At 32.0% G+C, this 23,025-nt stretch overlaps 1 protein-coding gene across 1 annotated transcript in view; it reads left to right on the plus strand.

The window, feature by feature from the left end:
- LOC143236481 (uncharacterized) overlaps positions 1 to 23,025 on the plus strand; it is a 121,166-nt gene that overhangs the window by 87,161 nt on the left and 10,980 nt on the right. Inside the window, exons 23-27 of the mRNA XM_076474767.1 lie at positions 1,090 to 1,350; positions 5,519 to 5,618; positions 7,884 to 8,054; positions 9,651 to 9,731; positions 21,448 to 21,630. Of these exons, the coding sequence (XP_076330882.1) occupies positions 1,090 to 1,350; positions 5,519 to 5,618; positions 7,884 to 8,054; positions 9,651 to 9,731; positions 21,448 to 21,630 (796 nt within the window). The remainder of the gene's footprint in view (positions 1 to 1,089; positions 1,351 to 5,518; positions 5,619 to 7,883; positions 8,055 to 9,650; positions 9,732 to 21,447; positions 21,631 to 23,025) is intronic.

Consider the following 23,025-nt stretch of genomic DNA (forward strand, 5'->3'; position numbering starts at 1 on the left):
CTATTATACAGACTGTGGTTCTTATGCAGAGATGTAATATTTCTTCTTTGATTCAAAAACATCCCTCTAGTGTTCTCATGCAAATTCCTCTTTTCCCATTCTTTCCTGTTATGGAAAGAGACTCATTCTGCTGTTCAAAGCCAATGAAGAGGTTGATATTGGGAGTTCCATGTTAGGTCAGTGTAATCCCATCAGTATAAGAGTGATTGGGTGCATCTCTTGATGGAAAGTAGGTTTGAAGAGTTACCTGGAAGTGTAGTACAGGCCACTGCTCATCACTTATGATCCAGTCTATTCGCATGAGCCAAGTGGGTCTTGTGTTTTCCTTGAGATGTATATCTGGGATAATTCCTACCTCCATGTGATTATTCTGGTAAGTATCATATGTACATATTCCCACCAATATGGATTGACTTGTTCTAGCTATGTGTTGTGCTCTTGCTTATCAGACAGCTTGTGAAATAATAGCCAATGTATCAATCATATATTATGTTTACCTATGTGATACTTAAATACTATACAAAAGTTTCTTTTCACAATATCTTTTGCTCTTTACCTTTATTGTGAGGGATTCATTCTCCAACTGAGTGTTACCCCTCTAACATACCCTTACCCTGGTAGGTGACATACCTCATGGGTTTTCTATCCTTTTTGATGCTATTATTTCTGAAAGGTGTTCAGTTTTTCTTTTGTATTTCTAACTCTCTTATGCAGAGAGATAAATAAATGTTTCTGAAGTCAACATTTTATTTAACAGAAAATTTATTTCAGAAAGTTATTTGTCTTTTTGTACAATCTCCCACAATTGTTTTTAACTTCTAGTGTATTTATTTTCCCTCATGAAAAATGAGCCTTTGTTCCACTACTAGTGCTTATGAATACTAATGCACAAGGAGAATTTATCCTCTTATTGTTGGAAGGCAATAATTTAATAATGATTGCATTATAGGTGTGCATAATACATACTCAAAGCTTCTTTGAGTACTTGTGAGATTTTCCCAGTAGTGGTTTGGGGAAATAGTTCTTTGTTTTGTAGAAAAGAGTAACTATCACAATCTGAAATATCTAAAATAACATTTTTTTTTACAGTTTTCAGGAACTATTTCCAAGCTCTCGGCCTTTTACATCCAAAATTAAAAAAGAAGCTGAAGAGTTTTTGAAGCATCTAACTCCAAATTTAGGAAACACAGAGTTATTCAGACCTTTGAGGTCCTATCATCTAATGACAAAAAGTGATGAACTTGTCAATATGCTGGTCATTACTGATGGTTTTGTGAACAATGAAGGAAGTGTGATTACAGCTGCTAGAAAAAGTTGCTCAAGAGTAAGGGTTTTCACCATGGGTGTGAGGTAAGCCTGAAGAAAAATACAGATAGTTTATTTGCATGTGGGAAAAAGTCCAATGTTTACTGTACCATTGAGAAATTTCTTTATATTTTGGCCAAGATGTATTGTAATTTTTGTGAAGTTTTAAATTTGTGACTCGTGGATTCACTAAACAAAGATGATTTATTTGCAAATTTTGTAAACATATTAATTATGAATAAAACTGAGTGTTACACATGAAGTGTTAAAGTCAAATGAGTTTTTGAAGATTATATTGCTATCACAATGTTATTTTGGTGCTGTTTTCATGTGTGGTTGAATCAATTATTTGATGTGAGGTATCTCACAGTAAATAAAACAAAACTAGAAATGTAATTTCACTGTATTTTGACAGATTTTCTTCAGCAGATTGATACATGCTCAATTAGTTATAGAATATAGTTTTTGTACTGTATACAGTTACAGATAATGATTTCCTGATGCACAAATAAAATAAAGTAATAGTAAAATAATTTCACTGAAGCTTCCATAGGACAAATATGAATGACATCCATGCAGGCACAGTAGTTGTAGATTGTAAGACATCATTTGTGTTGTCAAACAGAAATTACCCTAACAAGAATGGATTTAAGAGATTATTAGTTATAAAAACGTGTTAGTTCCTGTCTGAGATATGCAAACATAGTGCTTTGCATGCAGTAAAGATAAAATAAGAGAACTGTGAGACTTTATGTTCAGTTGTTATAATCAAACAGGAAAAACATTTCAGTTAAAAATGTCCAAAATTATATTGCAAAATCTCCTATTTTACTTTTAAATAAAATGTATTGAAATTTTCTTTGCTAAATAGACTTTAAGTTTATTTTTCTTAGTAATGCCTTTGTACTATTTTATCTTTATTACCTGGCATGAACAAAATCATAGTACATGGTGGTATAAGAATGGTGAAAAACTTAAACACTCTTGAAGTAATTAATAAATATAAGGTACAGTGTGTTTTAAAAGTACTGCATATCAGGGAATTTTTGCTGTAGTTCCATGGGGCAGTCATTCAAAATGCTGAAACAATATCAAAGAAACAATTAAATATAGAAATAATACAAAATAGAACCTTGTTAGATTTAGTTAATAATTTGTAAAGTAAATTGTTCTTTTCAAAAGTAAGTATAATACATTATTACATGAAGTAATGAGTTTTGGCCAACAATTATACTGTCATATCAAAATATATCATCAAAACTATATAGAATCAAGCTTTTCATTTAACAACAAATTCATAGTCAGTGGTGATTTATGTAAGACTACTGTGAGCATAAGTAGATTTAGTGTACTATATTAATTAATTAGGGGCATTATGTAGTTCCAAGTGAATAAGCAACCAAACATTTTAATAAACAAAAGTGAAAGCAGGTTGCATTAAAACTGTAAGATATGACTTTTAATATTTGTTTGAATCTAATATCAAAAGTTCATTGATATTTACTGACACACTTATATTGTATGTTTGTTTTAGTATGGAACTGTTTAAAGATAGAAATAAGTGCATACTGATATATATATATATACACATGTACTTATACCTTTGAAAAGACATGAACTTGAGTCTTGAAGCTACTTCTTATTAACCTAGAGAATTACTAACATATACATTAATATGAATTATGTTTGATTCAGTTACCTTTTCCATTGTCATCATTACTGTGTTCTTAAACAAACATGTTTTATGAGCCTTTTTATTTATATTGATCTTCATACAATAAAAACTTTTATGAAAGCAGTTGCCAAAAATGCAAAGAAACTTTCTGGCAATGCTGCTGGAGTTTATAGAATTAGGTATGTTGAGGGGGGGTTAACTTTTAAAAAATGTGGAGAGTGCTATAAAATATTAAGTATGGTGTCACATATAACGTGGAGATAAAATTCTGTGGAAAAAGTGAGTTTATCTTCTTGGGTTAAAATTACTGTAGTGAATAAATTTTATGCTTTAAATGTAGAAATGAAGTAAAAATAGAAACAGTAAATATAGTTTTCTAAATTAAAGATTTTAAAATGTTAGTGTTATGCTATCAAAATAGTTAGTGCTCATGGATAATTAATTATATCAGTTTATTGAGTTAATCACCCAGCTGTAATTTTGAGTTAATGAAGTTAGAATATAGAGTATCATATAATGATAAATCTGAGGCTTTAATTTTCTGATGAAAGGTGTTGTAGTATAATGTGTTGTGTTATATGTTTAATAACTTGAGTGTAGGAGGCAGAACACACACAGAATTATTTAAAAAATTGGTAATTTAAAAAGAGGTAATAGAGATGCTTAAAAATTACAGAAACAAGTTAGATAGCTTAAATAGAAAGTGCAATTCCAAAAAAAGTAAATAAGCTTAAGGTTTTAGATACAGTATTTATGTCATTTTTTCAAGCTATAAATCCCTATTTTGATTCTGTAACTCTTAACAGCTTTTAAACATGGAATCAGAATAGGAATTTGTAGTTCAATAATGTAATGCCAACACTATGTTTCAAACCTTATGCATATATATTGCTTTATTGTGATTTCATTTTCAATGCATGTTGGTTGGTATATATATATATATATATATATATTTGTATAGACACACACATACATGCTTTATAGTTTAAATTGTGAAGCTGTGTATACATATATTGCCATATATATTTTTAAAATTGAATAGATATGTATATCTATATTAATTGCAAATATTAAGACAATATATTATAATATAAAGAGATATGTATACAAATAAGTATTTTTAATAATTCTTATAGCTGTTATATTTTCTTCCCCATTCTCTCCTCTGGCCGTAGTAAGGGAGGACATGATTTTGGTTCAGCTGGCTATATTCTTTTACAGTGGTATTATGCACACACTACAAGATCAAAAACATGTTAATTTACAATCATTAATCAATAAACTTGTCATCCTTCCATTTCTGATGGAGTTTGAGTTGTGACACTTATATGACCCTTTTTCGTGTGATGACCTTAAATAATGGCAGGTCATTGCTGCTACATACTTTATTTGAAACTAATTATTTTCTAAATAAAATAGGCAGATACAAAATTTCTGCCTCATTTTTGCCTAAAATTGTCATTGTTTTGACCAGCTCCTGCTTGCACAATTCTTGCCACTCCTTACAGTTCACCTTCAAGGATGGCTACTCTATTTGCAGAATTTTGAAAATATGCAATGACACAATGTTGGCTATAATTCAATAATTACATCTAGTCACCATTATGATTTCTAACCTCATGCTCAAAACTCATCTTGATGCTATCTTTTAAATTATGGCTTACTTAAATATTTATATTATGGGAGACAAAATTGATCATGCAGTGGTAAAAAAACAACAAAGAAAACTTTGATCCTGTCAGCAGCATTATGTTTAATAGGACAGGATCTCTGCATATAAATGGTATGCAACTTCAGTACAGTTGCAACAATAAGTTAATAATCTCTATGGTACATGTATCATGCCTGCCATATAAAAAGTAAATTACATCTATGACATTCATGCAGCAACATATGTGTGCATGTAGTAGATTATGAGGCTTTATATTAATCATGGACTACATTAAAATGATCGAGTGCCAACAGTTATGCAGCTCCTGTTATTTGTTAGGAAGCCAACTAAATTTAATATCACTCTACACAATGTATAATGATGAATTTAATATTATTGTCCAGGTTTTATTACAATATTCACAGCCATTTTTGCTGTAGACTGGAAGAAAAATATTAAATAATAATGACAAACAACAAATTGACAATTCTTATTATGAACCATTATCATGGGTGATATAGTAACAAAATTAAGTCCAATTTTAAACGTAATCTAAAATGTAAGTATTGTGGTACTTATAAAAATTATGGTGTAATATGCCATACAAATAAGCATTTATGTGAAAACCTTTCCATGTTAAAACTTTATAAAATGTTAGAAGAGGCATGTGTGTATATATATATATATATATATATATATTGGTATGGGGATGTTTCATTTCTTAGCTATTTTTCTTAATTCCAAAACATTAAAAAAATATGATATATATGATCATAAAAGAATCTTAGCTTTCTTGCCATTGCAAGTATGTAACCATTACATAGTAAGTTTGATAAAATTATTCAAAGCTATTAAAAGAGATTTAAATTATTTTCTCTCTTGTCTAGTTCTACAGTCAACCAACATTTCCTGAAAAGAGTTTCTCATCATGGAGCTGGTTGTTTTGAGTTTTTTGATCCAAGTCACAAATCTAAGTGGATAAAAAAAGTTAGTGTTTAGAAAAAGTTACTGATGTGTTTAAATTACACTGCACAACAAAGTTTTTGCTTCTTGAACACTGTTGGGTGTTCCTTATAGATTTTTGGCTGCTGATCACGAAAATCACATCCAAATTTGCCCATCACGTACCATTTCATTGAAATCTTGGTTTCACCAGGACATTGCTACAATGGAAAAACGATATCAAAGCAACTGGAATCCATCAATGCTTTCTGAATACTGTTGGACACTGCAACATGATGCACTGGACATTGAATACAAACAAAAATTAGGAGCAAAACACTTTTAATTATGTTGAACTTAACAGTGTATTAGAAACATAAATTCAATTAAATACATTATTGCTGGTAAACAGTTAACTGTCTATTTCTCAGAGTCCCTCTGTGATGAAGCAAAACCAAGACTATAATTGTGCATACCCACCAGGTACCTGTCACAATCAGCAAAAACTTTTCAGGAAGCAAAACTTTTCACAAAAATTGTTGTGCAGTGTTATACATGTGAACATTAGAAACTGATTTATTATTTTTGTAATACTGATAATGGAAAGAATAAAGTATATTCTAAAATGTCACATTTTAATTACAAATATTTTATATTCACTATTATTGAAAGTATTTTACAGGACAACGTTGAAAATATAGTTGATGAGGCCATAGTTGTTGGAGTATAATGTATAGTAGTTATATATGTGTGATATCACAATTAAATTGATAATGATTTAAATAAGAACATTTTGTGTTTATATGTGAACAGTGAGAAGTGTGTAATAGCATTTCAACTATACCTATATACATTACTTTTTGTATGCTGTTGTTAGCAAGGCCTTTCACTCAGAACCAGAACTTAGTAAACAAGCTAAGTTACATTATATAAAGTTTTGTTTGAATTTATTTTTACATTACTCTTTTATGACTTAAAGTGTTTGAGTATAGAATAAGTTAGTTGGTGAAGCATGATAATGCTGTTTACACTAAGTACAATATCATTGTAATAAAGATAATAATTTGAATCACAAAATTCTTTACTAGTCCAGTACTCAGTATTCAGTAAGAAGAATTTATAATGTGTTTCAGTATTACCTTGTTTTTGTATAGTGCACATGATGAGGCTTTAACTTGTTACTGGAACTTGTCAGTTTTATTGGCCAACTCTAAATGTTTATTGTTTACTCTTTTCAAAGTGCATAATGCAGACTGGAGTATCTTATACATGCTGTGAATAAAACAATTCTTGTTTCCAGAAAAGTAAAATATTTGTTTAATTTATATTTCAACAATTCTGTTTTGCACCTTATTGAGAGCTAGACAAGGCATGATTATAACAGAGGACTAGATGTGAAGCATCTCTGGTTCTCAAAAATTTTCTTTTATGTATGGTGAAACCTTAGCAGTAACTGTAACTTGTGATAAAGATGCAAAACTGAAATGCCATAATTTAAGTAACATTTTCTTGGAAATAAGAGTGATTTTATTTCAAAAGTACTAAATGTTGTCATATTTGTTTCATTACAAGTGATTTATTAGAGAATACTATATGTATTAGTATTTCTTATTCTATAATTTATTTATTGGTAACTATATTTCCTGGTGTAAAAGAATTATAGTTAAGAAGATTGAGGCTCTAATGCTCAGCACTGTAACAGGTGTTGTAACAGTTCCATGTCTAGGTTATATTTAACATCATTGCAGGTGTTTTGTCAACAGTGTTTTTTTCATAATTTATTGGGTATCATGTTCAGTTCATTACGTTCAAATTAGTGAAATGCAAAATCTTTATAGTATTAATTTACTGTCTCTAAACACTGTGGCTTGTTTATAAAGAAATACTCTGCAAATGTTTATTTTTGTAGTTAGATCTTGTAATATTTTCTTGAGTGGATCTCTGTTTGTCAGTAACTAAATATAGACTATTGATATGGGAAATATTTACTGGATTTCAAATAAAATTAGCCACATCTTGACTGATGGTATAGGAAGTACTCATGAAACTTGAAATGAAATGAGAAAAACCTGGACTGTTAACATGAAACAAACTAAATACATTGTTGTTGTTAACAGATGATCAAAGAAATGCAGTTGTGTTATATCTATGCTTTATAAGGCTAAAGAATTTTTAGTAAACAAATCAAGCTGGTTGTAAGTAATTATTATCTTCCTTCATTCTTCTTGTAACCTATAAACACTGTTTTTTAAGATATTTGAATTCTTTGCTAAAGAAACTACAAGATAAATGGTATTTTTTAAAACTCAGATTAAAGCTCAGCTTCAGAAAGCTGTTCAGCCAGTATTAACCAACGTTTGTGTTGAATGGAAACTGTTTGATGAAGATGCTCCATTACCACTTCAGGCTCCTAGACAAATCATGTCATTGTTTAGTGGGAACAGACAAATTGTTTATGGTTTTGTGTCACATTGCCACATGGTAAGTTTGTTAGTTTTTACAAGAAGATTTGGTATGAGTTCATGACATCAGTTGTTATTTTGACTTGTTAACAAGATTTATTGTCACAGGTACATATTTTAAATAAGAACACCAAGTGTTATCATTTGCTATTCCATTCCACATCTACATATAGATTACCATGTAATAAAATTTGCTGTTATATCTACATGGATAAATAAAAATGTGTTGTATGAATGATCATTAGTTTAACAGAAATAATTATTACAATTAAATCAGTTGACATTATGATCTCAACATGAAATACAATGTTGTATTATGCAAATAAATTAAGGTAACATTAAAACTTATTTTTATTCTTAACATGAAATATAGTTATGTAACACATAGATAAGAGTAGCATAAGAACATTACATGCTCGAGTATGAAAAGGTGTGTAATATTATACATATTAGCAATATTTATTTCAAGAAATTGTTAAAAGTTATGAATTTGAATATTCACCTTCATTTCTGCTTTAGACAGTTTTGTTTATTTCTTTGTATCTGTTTACTGTATGTGAAGAATGGAAATGTTTTAACAATTTTATAAGTCAATACATTTTGTTTTGTGAGTTATACTGGTGTTATATAGTTGTTAGTTGTATTTTGTGGTAAAGCTATAAAACATACATTGACATATCTCAAAATTTTCTCTAGAGCTGATTTCATCAATATCTGAGGGTTATAACATTTAAAGTAATTGTGGATGGTATTACTTGTTACGAGTAATGCTGATTGTTAACTTACACTTACAAAGGTTATTTCATGCTGTTTCTTTTGTATATGGATGTGAGACTAACCTACGTTTCCTAAACTGATTAAACTATATGAGGTATTGATGTTTGAAAATATGAATAACAAGGGTAACCAAGTGATAATTAAGTGTATTGTGTTTATTTTGGTTAGTTTTTTGTGTATTGATTTATCACACCTCTTGACAGTTTATTACAGAAAAAAAATTGGTTTCAGTAATTCATAAGTTACCTTTTAGTTATTTCATTTGTAGTTAGCTTACTTTTGATTAGCAACTATTAATAATCTCTTTTTATTGGATTAATTTTGAATTTACATAAATTTATAAAGATTCAAACATGATTTTTCAATCTTACAAAATTGATTTAAGAGAAACATTCAGTGGTTGTTGAAGGAGATTAGACAAACTTATTCCTAACTAAATAGCATTTAGAAGTGAATAAACATATCTGAGCAATTTAAAATGCATGTTATATGCTAAGAAATTGGTATGATCTTGAAACTTGAGGACTTTGTTTCCGTACAACATGTTTACTACTTAAAGTTTGTGTGTTTTGTGTTATTACTTGAAGAATTTAAATCAAGGAACTATTTTTTTGCCTTATAAATTGTTGTTTTAAAACAAAATCAAGACTGAAAAATTATTGTTGATCTTTAAATTTGGAAAATTTTGAAGCTTGATACATAATTATTAAAGTTATTATAGACACAGTTTTAAGACCAATTCTAAATAAGCATGATTTTAGAAAGTTTAAAATACTGTTTGATATTAGCTGTTTAAAATCCCTATTAATTCTAATAAGTGCTAATTGTAACTTCACAGGCTATTTTGAAAGCAGAAGTTTGTGGGCAAGAGATTTCTACCGTTGTGTCCACTTCAGAACTTAGTGAGACAGTTGGACTGGTTAGTACAGTGCATATGTGTGTGAAAGTACTTGTAAGCCTTGAAAAACAATGAAATAGTATAATATTTCATAGCTCACCATAATATAACTGTCATATGTAATGTATTTATTACGTTAGTGAACTTAACACTGATAAACTTAAGTATGAATAACAAGTTATGGATATTTATAATATTACAGATTAAAAGTAGAATGACAAGTGATTCATTTGAATATTAGTGTGATAGGTAAATGTAATAAAACAGATATAAAATGTTTGGTAATGGTATATGGTTTTGATAATAATGAGAAGGGTTATCAGTTTAAAAGAGACACATTTCCACTTGTATCTTTGTTAGTTCACATTACAACAGTAATTACTCATAATCAAAAAATGGTAAAGCATAAGGAATTCTGGAACTGAATGCTTTTATTGATTAGTTTTTGTATTAAAATTGTCTCTTAAGATCCATTTGCCCAATTGAAGTCTGTAATAATGTGGATAATCTCCTTTTCTACTGAAAACGTATCAAAAACACCTAAGTTTATCTTCAGTTGTAGTATTCTCAAAAAATGTTATTTGTGTTAATGTAATGAAGCAATGTTTTATTGTCATTGAGAAAGTGATAGCAGTTTCTTGTAACTAAACATTTTGGGTTGTTGTTCTTTTCAGTATTTTATGTAACAGTGATAGTGTTTCTGTATATTTTACTTAACTACTCTTGTACTCTCACTTATCTATCAGTTTACCTTTACTTAATATTGTATAATATTCTTTTGTCCTAAATTTCAAACAGGGAAATTAAATGTAAACTAATAGAAAAGTTTTGGATTAAAATATTAAATTTATTATGTGTTCACTTTTTTGTTTGAAGAATCAAATGTTGGACACTTTTCTTGGGAAGTTACTTTACTGTTTCTTTTTGGATCTTCATATTTTTGTGTGTGGTTGCCTTTTTTGGATAAACTTTATCTAATACTTGAAATATTGCAGAATTACTCAGAATTTTGCAGAAGCTTTGACAGCCAAATGAAGTAGTCAATATACAATTTGTGAGCTGAATTTAGCTTTAATTGTTTTAAAAATACAGAGAAATTTAATTTTCATATGCATTATTACTTGTTCTGCTTAAAACTTTATTATTGATTCAGAACTTGGAATTTTTGATTTACTAACACATCAAGAACAAATATGTGTTTGTGGAAAATTTTCAAAATGTTGTAAATGTTAAAAGATAGGTTACACTTTGAATATTTTCATAATGGAACACACTTGTTGCGCATTAGGTTGTAACAGATGAGCTGAACAATGAATGAATTAGATGAATGGATACCATAGAGTGCATTAATTTACACTAAAACTGTAGTATGTCTGGGCAGTAAATTTTCTTCAGTAGTTTAATCCAAGGTTTAAAACATAGGCAATAATTGTTCTACAATTCCTTTATCTTTTTATATATCAGAGGAAAAATTGTCATCAGTTAATCCTTCCTGTTGGATTGCATAATTTTAATTCCAATACAGTTTTACATCCTTTCACACAAAGCTATTTCATTCTTCTTTTTGCTCCATAAATATTGCTAAACAAGTTTAATGCTCATTGCATCAGTTTGTATAACCCAGAAATTTGACACCATTATTGAACATATATATATGATTTGACCACCTAGCACCAATAGTACTGTGCCACTTATATTGGTACAGCTAGTTCCTTCTAATGTTTCCACTCAATCCTCAATTTTTCAGTTGACACAGCATTGTTTAGACGTTTTTACCATGTGTGACCATCATAGTTGATTGTGCTTTGTTGCCATTTAAATGTTTTCTTTTCCTCGACAGTTCTTTTATTGTGTTTGCATTCAGTTGTTTCATTTTTTTTTCTTTTTTGCACTTATTTATTGTTATCAAATTATAAAGGAATTTTGAGTTTTTGATTAAATGTGTGAACTAGAGGAAGTTTCTATTATGGTCAATAATGCTACTAGTACAACTACCCAGACATTGAGTTTGATTTGATCTGATGATGAGATACAGGTCAATTTACAAGGAGCTAGATTCATATGTTTGACAAGCAGTTTTTCTTCTTTTCAACCTTACAATGTTTCTTATGATGAATACAATCAAGAACAGGAAAATTCACTTTTATTTTGGTCTATCACACTAAACCTCATAAGTAGATTTCACTTTCCACACCTTTTATACAGCTGTTTAATTGGGTTATGATATATTGGGTTTCCTTATCTCCTATGATGTCTCCCCACTTGGGTAATATTCCATTTTCTGAAGTTTTTGTTTGTTTATTTTTTTTCCTCATTCACCTGACATAAGGGTTCATGTGTATGAATTTTTAGATTAACTACAGTTAGGTGTTGGCATACCCTGTCTCTCTCATCTGTTGGACCATCATAATTAAGCATACCATTGCTCTTCAAATTAATATTTACAGTCTTGGCACCTGGGTTTTCTCCTTTCTCTTTGTGGTTTGACTCATGAGGTTAATGTTCCTTTTGACCTGGCACAATTCTAAATGATTTGCTCTTCCCTCTCTTCCTTTTTAAAACATCTGTCTTCTATCCATTTGTTGTTGGAGCCTTATCATTGTTCCTATATCTCTTTTTTTTTCAGTGAACCCAGATCCCTCCTTTCATCCACTGTAGCTTGGTTATTGGTCTCTGCCTTTTCCCTAAAGACTTGGATAAGAAGCTGTTGGAACTTACTGAGTATAGGTACATTGCTTGTGGGGGTTCATCACCTCCAATAATCCATGTGGGATCTGTGCAATACTGTCCTTGGAGGATTCCCCGGTTCTTTGGAATCCAGGATTAATGTGGCAAGATTAGGATCTTCTTTGTCTTCTCTGGCTACACAATTATCTCACTATCCCACTTCCTACCAGAAGGAACCTGTCCTTGCTTCCCAATATCCTCTTTCCTTGCCTGACTCTTACCTTCCTCTTGACATTCCTGACCCTATCTCTATTTTCTCTCATTCCTGGGATGAGGAACTATACTGGTGTAGGTGATACAACAGTGGGTTCAGGACCAGTAGGGGCCATATTGCTCCACTTTTTTCCAGTTTGGGGCATTTTGTAATGGATCTGTAGGTTCTGTCAGAAAGTCTGTGCCTTGAGTTCTTGTCTCCACTTTCCCTTTCCTATTCCCTTTCTTCCTTCCCACCTCCATTTTATCCTTAATCTCTTGGTCATCTTGTCAAGACATTTCATGATACACTTAACAAAAAATATATTGAACAGGTGTACCTCAAGCAGCCATGGTTTTATTCCCATTTTTATGTAGTCCACAAGAACACAGAACATTGGAGACCTGTCATCAATCTGTTCTAGTTAAATTCCTCTCTGGATCCCTCTTGTTTCAAAATGGAGTCCTCTCTCATTTCAGAGGTATTTTCCCTAAGACTCTGAAGGACCAGATCCAATGTGATGTAAATATTGGAGACCTATCATTGATCTATTCCAGTTGAATTCCTTTCTGAAACCCTCTTGTTTCACAATGGAGTTCTATTTTTCATTTTGAAGGTATTTTCCCTGGTACTCTGGAGGACAGAATTCGATATGATGGACATTGCTTCACATTTTCATTTCTACAAAATTGCACCATTTTCTTCAGTTCATCCACAAGGGTTGTGTGTTGCACTTCCAGACACTAAGGTTTGGGCAAACGTTTATTTTTTATATGTTTGGTTGGATGGTACAAACTTTTGCTCTGTATTCTCCCTTTTTGGATCTTTACATTCATCATCACATGAATCATTTGCTTCTACTCACTTCTTGCTGTTAACATTCCAGGGACCACACTCATTTAATCATACAAACAGCACCACAGGTTGGATTCCAGATGAAAATGGATAAATTTGTTCTTATCCTCACTCAGTACCTTGTTCACTTGATGGTGGTGTTTGTCTTTTTTTTATATATATAATTTTCACCTCAGTTAGGCCCAGCCTTCTTCTCTTCATCTTCTGGATATTGTAGCGAGCAGTGTACAAAGCCCACAGAACAGGCTAACAGAATGAGAGGTTCTGTTTCTTTTGAAGATGAGGGTTTCCCTTGAAGATCTCATTCTCATGGGTTGAACTTATATGCATTTCCTCAAATTATCACTCCTAGATCAATAGAATTTCTACTTCTTGATGACAAGAATCTCACTTGAAATAAAAATATATCTCAGAATGGCTGTTATGGATATTAACACTTATTTATAAGGAGAGAACAACATTTTGACCTTCCTAGGTCATCTTCAGGTTAAGAAAGAGAGTTTGAAACTGACCGTTGCTGGACACATGTCTTAGGAACAAGAGTATAAATGGGTATGGGAATCTTAATTTGAGGATGACCTAAGAAGGTTGAAATGCTGTTCTCTCCTTATCAGTAAAAGTATTAATACCAATAACAGCTGTTTTGAGATACAGAATTTCTACTTGGACCTCTTGGATCACCCTTTTACCCTTCTCTCCCAAATCAGGGCTGATCTTGCTTGGTGAATAGACAGGAAACAGACCACAACAGAAGCTTTCATTTCAGCCACCTCTTCTGGATTTACATCTTTTTGTAAACTCTTCAGAGGGTTTGGGTGCTTATCTCAACTCTCAGCAGATTCATAGTCTCTTATCAGTCATGAAGTTTTATTTCCATATTAACATTCTTAAACTTCCAACCTTTTGTGGCCCACTTCCTTCTTCTCCTGTAAGGGAGAGCTGGTATGGTACATTTTGACAACTTAAAAGTGGTCACTTATATCACTAAGCAAGGGGTTACCAAATTCAGGTCTCTGTGTTTCCAAATCCTGGATTTCCTTTTCTGGGTCTGTTGTGACCATATTGTGGTGTTAGTTTACCATGTTCCTGGTGCTTTGAATCTGATTGTGGATTAATTATTTTGGCCCAACAAGATTCTTCTCACAGAGTGGTCCCTTGATCCATGGGTCTTTCAGTGGGTGTATTATCAGGTGAGTATAACTTGTATAGATTCTTTCACCACAAACTGGAACATAAAACTTCCTTCCTTTTGGTCTTTCATTCCACATCAGTTAGCTCTGAGGGTGGACACATTCAATCAAGACTAGATGGGATCTTTGCATCTGCACTTACCCTTCTATTTGACTATTCTGCAGAGTGTTTCCCTAACCCAAATCAATCATCACTCTGTGTCTAGTCCTCCTAGTGGCTATGTTTTGGCTAGCACAACCTTAGTTTCTACAGCTTTTACTTTTACTTGTGCAACTTCTATTCTTACCTCTGTCATGGTCACTACTCCATCAACCTCAATCGAACATTATTCATCCAGACATTACCAACTTCTCTCTTTATATGTGCCTTTTGTCAAGTCACTTGCCTCAGCCCAGGGACTGATCCACATGTTGCATCTTTTCTTTTCTGATACATAAAACTTTCTATGTCAGTTTACCAGAAGCAATGGTCTGCTTTCTGTGTTTGATCTCTTTTTGATGTGGTTTTCATTCTTCCCAACACTTCTTCCTCATCTTTCTCCAATTCTTCACATGGTTGTTTGTTGAATACCTTCTGTTTCTCCAGATTTTATAAGGTTTTGTTTTTCCAGTCAGTTTATTCCTTTTTGTTCCTTTTATGATGTCCTGCTGTCCTTTTATGATCTGGCTGTATTTTCCTCTAGTGGATATTTTTTTCCTTACAGTCACAACTCTATGCACGTCTGTTATACTTTGAATGGAGTAAGCCTTTTCCCAATATTTCATTTATGTTTTTTTTTTTTCAGGGACCTTTTGTTATTGCTAATGAGATCCCACTCTAAATCAAGTGTTGCCTAGTCATGGATGTTCTAACTCAGACATATACTGATGGAACTATAATACTCATTGTAAAAATTGGGTATCCTACACAAACTAGTGACATGCCAATTGTTTAAACACACCAGAAACCATAAATTTCATTTAGTGGTGGATTGTCACTCATGAACTTTTTGTGAAAGAAGCAGGAAATTTCTGCCCATCCCTGCTGACCCTTTAATTACATAAATTTGGAAGGTCTGCTTTTCAAAATAGATAATCATGGACACTCATTGCACTTTCGCTTGTGTGACATCCCTCTGAACTCCTGGCCATTTTTTTTTTTTCAAGTGGAGCACGGGATTCCTTACCAGTTCCTAGTCACTTGGGTGGTAGACCAAGGAGACTTTCTTCTGAATGTGAAGTAGAAATTGTAATACAACTACGTGTTTATTCACTTATTGAGAAGAGGACATAGCTAAGTTCCATTTCACCTAGATGCTTATTCCTAGATTGGTTGGAGTAGGATCAGCCTATGTGGAATCCTTCTCATAATGCTGGGTTCAGAATGACACTTCTATGTTCCTACTGTTAAGTGCAGAAGAGGTTTCCTCCTTCTTGTTAATTCTGGTTGCAGAAGGTTTCCTTTCTTGCTTGTAAAGTTGAGTTTGAAGGTTATTCTGCCTCATAATACTGCCAGTAGAACACACATTCACTGTTCCTACAGTTGAACAAATGTTCCATATCTTCCCCAAATGCAAGACATATCTTCCCTGATTATATGTTTGGGTGGGATACAATTTCTGCTCTTAATACCAGTTACTGTTTTTACAGTTGAGTTGAGGCAATGACACAACCCACATTGCTGGGTTTCGTTTATTGTACTTCTTGCTCATATGGTGGTTTTGGGAGTTTATCCAGTTTATGTCACTGTACTTTCATTTTTATCAGGATGATCCTCAGCCTTCTAAAGCTGATGACTGGTTTTGGAATCTTGTCTTTCCAGTTGAAGTTGAGTAGATAAATAGCTAAAGCTAGTTGTTTTTTCTTCATCATCAATTTTCTCAAACTGCCCTTTGACTTGCCTTTTCTTGTTTTGTAGATATTCAGTTAGTTTATGTTTCATAGAATGGATCTTCATCAAAAGGAACCATCTAATTTGTGTAATGGTGGATGTTTCAAACTTGCTCCCTTTTTTTACTGTGGATTGCACCTCTTATAATATGCAGATTCTTTTGTTTTCACCTATATTAGGTTGATCTCCTCTTATGGGACAAAGAGCATATCTGTTCAGTACTCTATTGGTTTTGTATCTGAGCACAGCAGTTATTTCTGGATGATCACTTTACACTTGGTTTACAGTTGGGCACCTACATTGGTCCCTCCACCTTTTCAGTGTAGGATTTTTGCTTTGTGTGAGAAAAGTTAAGAATATTTTAAATGTTAACATTTTTTTACACTGAAATTTTGTGTCTGGTAGGTACTTATCTCTCACCCTTCCTCCTCACTGCGAATGTTATTCATTATAGGTTCTTCCACTTCCCACAAGTGAGGATTGATCAGGGATATGAAATTGAGCTAGTTACGTCGATATTGGTGGCACAGTGCTGTTGGTGGAACTGTCACAAAAGTAGTGCAAAATTTGTGGGGCATATAGGTTAATGCAGCATATCCCAAACTTTCTTGGTTCACAGCATTCTTACTGTTTTAGAAATTTTTTCACAGTGCCCCTAGGCAAAAAGAAAAACCTAACAGTTCTGTTTATTAAGTAGTTAGGTCCGAACAACTTAATACTTCATAAGTATTTATGTCCTAACAACTTAGTACCTGTTTGAAAGAATAATACACGTAAATTGAAAGTGAAACAAATATTTGTATTTCATTTCTAAAAAACTATGATTACTGATGGAATGTGTGCACCTGTTGGGCACTGCACAGCTTCTCAAACCTTAGAATCAGATTGGACACCACCACCCTCAATTCCTGTTCCACATTGTTTTTCGTATAGTACTTGCTTTTTATCATAGCAACCACCTAAAACTCAGCTTCTCAAGATATATGGTATTGCAAATGGAATTAGGATTCACTGAGCTTTAGCACTTAGCAGTGGATGTTCATCTTTTACTGATATCCAAACTCAGTTAGTTCCATGCTGCCAATTTTGTTTTTAAAGTCTTGTCACAAGACAGCTCAATAAGATTTTCTTCTTCTCCAAAGGTAAATTCAGATGGGGCCTTAGCCTTGAATGGGTCTTGGATCCATGCAAGCTTCTCCATATCATCTGGAAAGTAATTTTCAAACCAATCACTGCACTGTGTTAGGTACTCCTCAAAAACAGATTTTATTTTAGTCCATAGGTCAACTCAACTTTATTGCATGTAACAAACTGCTGCAGCAGGGAGAAACAGTCTTTGCCACCATCTTCATTCATTTTTTTTTCTCCATAGTAATAACTTTTTTGAAGGCTGAAATCTTCTCTGCAAGTTTCAGAATGTGCGTGTTGCTTCCCTGCAGAGAGAGATTCAACGCATTCATTTTTTGAAGAGATCACACAGGTATGTTAATTTTGACAAAAAATAATCAGTATTCAAGAAGTTTTTAGTACATTCATGTTCTTCTTCGAGATAAGAGTAGAGTTCCTGTCATAATTCAAACACACGAGACAGTACATTTTCACGGGAGAGCCATCATGAATGAGGTACAGTAGTACAACAAAGATATGTGCTCAGATCCCATATCCTCACACAGTTTTTTAAAAAACCTTGCCTTCTGTGGCTGAGTTTTTATAAGGTTCACCACTTTCAACACACTTTCCAGGACTAGGTTCAGTAGAGGACTCAGGTGCTTTGATGCAAGGGCTTCCCTGCAGATTATGCAGTGGGTCCACAGTGCATCAAGAGCTTTGCTTAGTATGAGTTCCCACAGTTCTCCATAACAGCCAGACATAGAGTGACCACCACAGGTACAGATGCCAATGCACTTCGTCCAGTCTAAGTTGTTTTCACACATAAAAGTGTCAAGGATCTCAAACAAGGCTTGAGCCTATGTATCTGTTATGATACTTTTACAAAAGAGAGGGTCTTCAATAATTTTGTCACCATCCATGGATCGTGTGTAGCAAATTAAACGAGCATCCTTGTTACTCTCCGTCACCTCATCTAGTTGTAACCCTAATTCCTTCCCTTTCATTTTTTCAATTAGTTGATCGTTGAGGTCTTTGGCCATGTGTTTGATTCTACAACTGATAGTATTGTTGGATAAAGGCACATTTGAAAGCAGTTTTCCCACAGATTCACCAACCATAATGTTCACCATATCCACTGCAGCCAGTAAAATCAGTTCTTCTGTGATGGTGTGAGGCTTTTAACATTTTGCAACTCTATATGTCATCTTGTAGGATGCAAGCAAAGCATTGCTTGGTATTAATGCTTGTTTCAAAAATGTACCTTTTTGTTCTTTCAATTCTTTTAACTATCTTGTAAAATAATCATGGGATTTACTAGCCATGTTTAGATGATTGGTCTTTAAGTGGCATTTTAGTTAACTTTGAAGCATGCACTCTTGAGCCAAAACTTTTAGACATAATACACACTGTGGACACTCTTCATGATTGACATCTACCAAAATAAAACTAAAATCTAGATAACTATTGTCATATTTCCAATATTTCAGTTTCTTCTCAACTTTGCCACTTTTGCCATCCTTTTTTTCACTCACACACTTCTTATTAATGTTCAAAAATCTTTTCATTTTCATGCACAGGTACTAAAAATCAACAAATTAATTCACTGAACTTTGCTAGGCCTCGCAGACACTTGATCATAACACCCTTCAGTTATTTTAATTACTGACATACCTGGAGAGTCAACAGGTGTTTAATTACAAAATCTAAGAAACAAGAAAGTTTGAGAAGTTACTGGCATAGCCAAAAGTACAAGTAAACAAAATATCTCAAACATTCGAAAATGTCATCAAAAGGAATGTAGTGTGATCTAATGTTAAAACTGTGAACTACCTCAAGCTAGTAGTTTGTGCTGTGTCTGACAGATGTCTGTATCACTGTGTTTCCCTTGAAAATTTGAAATATCCTACAGTGCCTCTGTAAGTTTGCTACAGAGTACAGTTTGGAAACCACTGAGCTAATGCATCAAAATGTTTTATCAAGGCTTAGGGAGCAGAAAGAAGATGGAGGTAGCTCTGTAAGAGGAAGTAAATACCTACTGGAAGTAAATTTTCATTGTAAGAAAATACTGACCTCCTTTTGGTTAATGTCCTTCCAGTACCTTAATCTCTAATCTGGGTTCAGAATGACACTTCCATGTTCTTAAAGTTGAGTGCAGAAAAGGCCCCCGCTTCTTATTAATTCTGGTTGCAGGAGGTTTTTCTCCTTGCTTGAGAAGTTAAGTTTTGGGTCTTCATCTGCCTCATAATACTGCTGACAGAACACATATACACTGTTCTTACAGTTGAGCAAATGTTCTATATCCTGATTATAATTCCAAGTAGAGGACATATCTTTCCTGCATTTATGTTTGGGTGAGATACAGTTTCTGCTCTTAATACCAGTGTAAGGATATATTGACCTCCTTTTGGATGATATCTTCTCAGTATCTTAATTTCTGATCTTCTAATTTATTAAGGAAAAAAAAACCTTATATGTAAGTAAGTTGTTAATATTATGCAAAAACAGTGAAGGGAAGGTCACTGTGTTGCAACATGTTATCTGTTCCGGGATTACACTTGCATGTGTTCAGAAGCCAGTGCTATTGTTTGTTAGTCCTTAATGATAACTCTCATTTAATATATATGTGCAGTAATAACACCTCTTTTGGAATAGTTAAAGTGCATGAGTTTCTGGCTTATTAGTCCACTTCAGTTTTATAATTATGGCATCAGCCAAATCCTACCTACGTAATATTTATGGTGTTGAATAAATTAAAAGAATGAAAGACAAGAAACAAAATGTGTTTGTTGGGTAAAATAACCTTTGTATGTATAAAATAAAATATTATCATAAATGGTGCTTAGGCCTTTCAGTTCATGATAACTGACTTCTACTGCATCATAACTGAAGCATTATACTAGTTAGTATCCTGACATTGTATGCAATGAAACTGTTATATCAGAGACCTTAAGATACTTATGATTGTTGGGAGACCTCTGAAATAGTGCTCATATTAAGGGGGGAAGAAGGTGAATGCAATTTTATTATTAAAATAAATATCAGTTTTGCACCCTTTTTAACAAACTTGTGCATTTATTATTTCGGTAATTTGAAAGGTGGTTTTTAGTTTGCTCTTAATTTATGTTTTATACAAATTAAAAATACAGTTAATTTTTTAGCATATATGTATCTATAACAGTACCAGTGTAGAGAACTCTTTAGTTGTGTATCTATACCTGGAATTCCTCTTATTGTGTAGTTTGAATATTTCATGAAAATGGTATTAGAAATATATAAAAGAGAAAATGATAATTGTAAAAGCCACAGAAGTAGAACTAATATGCAAATGTGTTTACTTATTGACTTGGCATAATATATTTTCAAAACACTTGAGTTTCAAGTAGTAAATAATAGCACTGATTTGTTAGCTGTATATACATTTTATAATCGAAATTTGATCAGTTCAAGGGAGGCATCTTTTATGTTTAAGGTTTATTTGGGATATTGTTTAACTACGTGATTATATGGGATATTGTTTTTGGGATTCTTGGTTTAAAGATTTTATTGTTTAGTAGTATTATTATGAGACTAATTAATGTATTTTTTTTCCAATGCTCTATATAGTTATATCAGTTGTTTTCATTTTTCTGAATTGTGATGTACTCTGTTAATAAGATGAACATTTAAATAACAGTATAGAACTGTTAATATATTTTGTTTTAGAGTTAAAGGTTGGATATCTTAAAAAAATATTGAAGACAGTATGCTCTCGTGACTAGTCAATTGTTCACTGTGAAAAAAAAATTATTTTAGGTTCTCCATAAATTAACAGCTCGATCAGTCATTTATGACTGGGAAGAAGGTTTACTGGATGAGAACAGAATAAAACAATTAACAAAGAAAAGAGAACAAGAAGAAGAAATTGTTGACATGAGTACCAAGTTTGGCATTGTATGCAGCCTTACGAGTTTTGTAGCTATAGAGGAAAGATCTGAGGTAAGTTTCACAAGTTAAATATGTTAATGTATTATTATGAGAGCAATAATGTGATTGATATTTATATATAAACTATGCCTTTATGATTTATCTTAATTCTCTCTTTTCTCAAGCTCTTGTAGTTATCCTTCTACTAATGACATTATCATGATCTTACTTTTAATGTACAGTTACTGCCTAGCATAAGGTTTGCATGGAGAAACATTTGTTACATTGACTACACTGTATGATTATTAACACTTTTCTACAGACATCTTTTTATGTGTATGTGATGAGGTTCTAGTGAGTTACATTGAAAGTTTAATTAAGCTACTTTCTTTTTATGGTATTTGAATAAATTTAGCATAAAAACATGGGTTTAATAATACACATTTTTATAGTATACAAGTTTTAAGTTCTTAATTTTATATGGCAATATTAAACAAAATCCTTACAAAATGACATAAGGGAGTGTGTCAAGAGGACATACAGAAAAAAAACAATGATGAATGTATGTCATAGTTTAAATAATGCATATTCATAGTACACTATTTTAAGAACGTAAAACTTGTATACTATTAAAGTATGGATTATTAGCTTAGAATTAATGTAATATACTAATTGGTATAAGATAAACAAAAATACTTTAATAAAATTTTGAAGATGTTAAAACTTTGTGTTACATGCAGTAAATGATCCCCAGGGTGAGAGGATTAATTAAATAAAAAATTACTTAATGCATTTATACCATTAGTATTAAAAATCAGGGTCAAGTGTCATTGAAAGGCAAAGGCATAAAAAAAGAAGACCCAGATGATACTTTATTATTATTATTATAAGAATAACTAAATGTTAAAATTGGTAACTTTTTAGTTAAAGTAAAATAAATAATAATAATAATTTCTCACAAGGCAAAATTGCAATTAGTCCATGTGCTACATAATTTGAAATTGTAATGTGAGCTCTGTGTTCACCATGTTGTTTATAACTTGTATGAATATTAGTTAGATGGAGTTCAAAGGGCAATAAAATGATGAAAATTAATTATAAATAGATGTATACTGTCACATGCTTAACACCAGTTAGGATAAACAAATGTAGTTACATGTTACACTTTGAGGTATTTCAAGGAATTTAAAAAATGGTTAATTTGAATTTATTTCATATTTTTGGTGGTCAAATTGACAAACCTTCTTAATAATTAGGGCAAAGATAAAAACACATAAAATATAAAGTTTTTACTAAAAAAATATTTAAAATTTATTGAGATTTTAGAGTTTACACAAATGAAATTTGAGATTTTTAAGATGAAGAAAAGTACTTTAAATCTTAACATGGAAATCAGTTGTACTCAGAATAGTCACAAAAAAGACTCAGTATGCTCAAAGATAAATCTTTAGTAAAAATACCTCATTG

This window comes from Tachypleus tridentatus, chromosome 13 (genome assembly GCF_004210375.1).
Source record: "Tachypleus tridentatus isolate NWPU-2018 chromosome 13, ASM421037v1, whole genome shotgun sequence".
Classification (NCBI taxonomy): domain Eukaryota; kingdom Metazoa; phylum Arthropoda; class Merostomata; order Xiphosura; family Limulidae; genus Tachypleus; species Tachypleus tridentatus.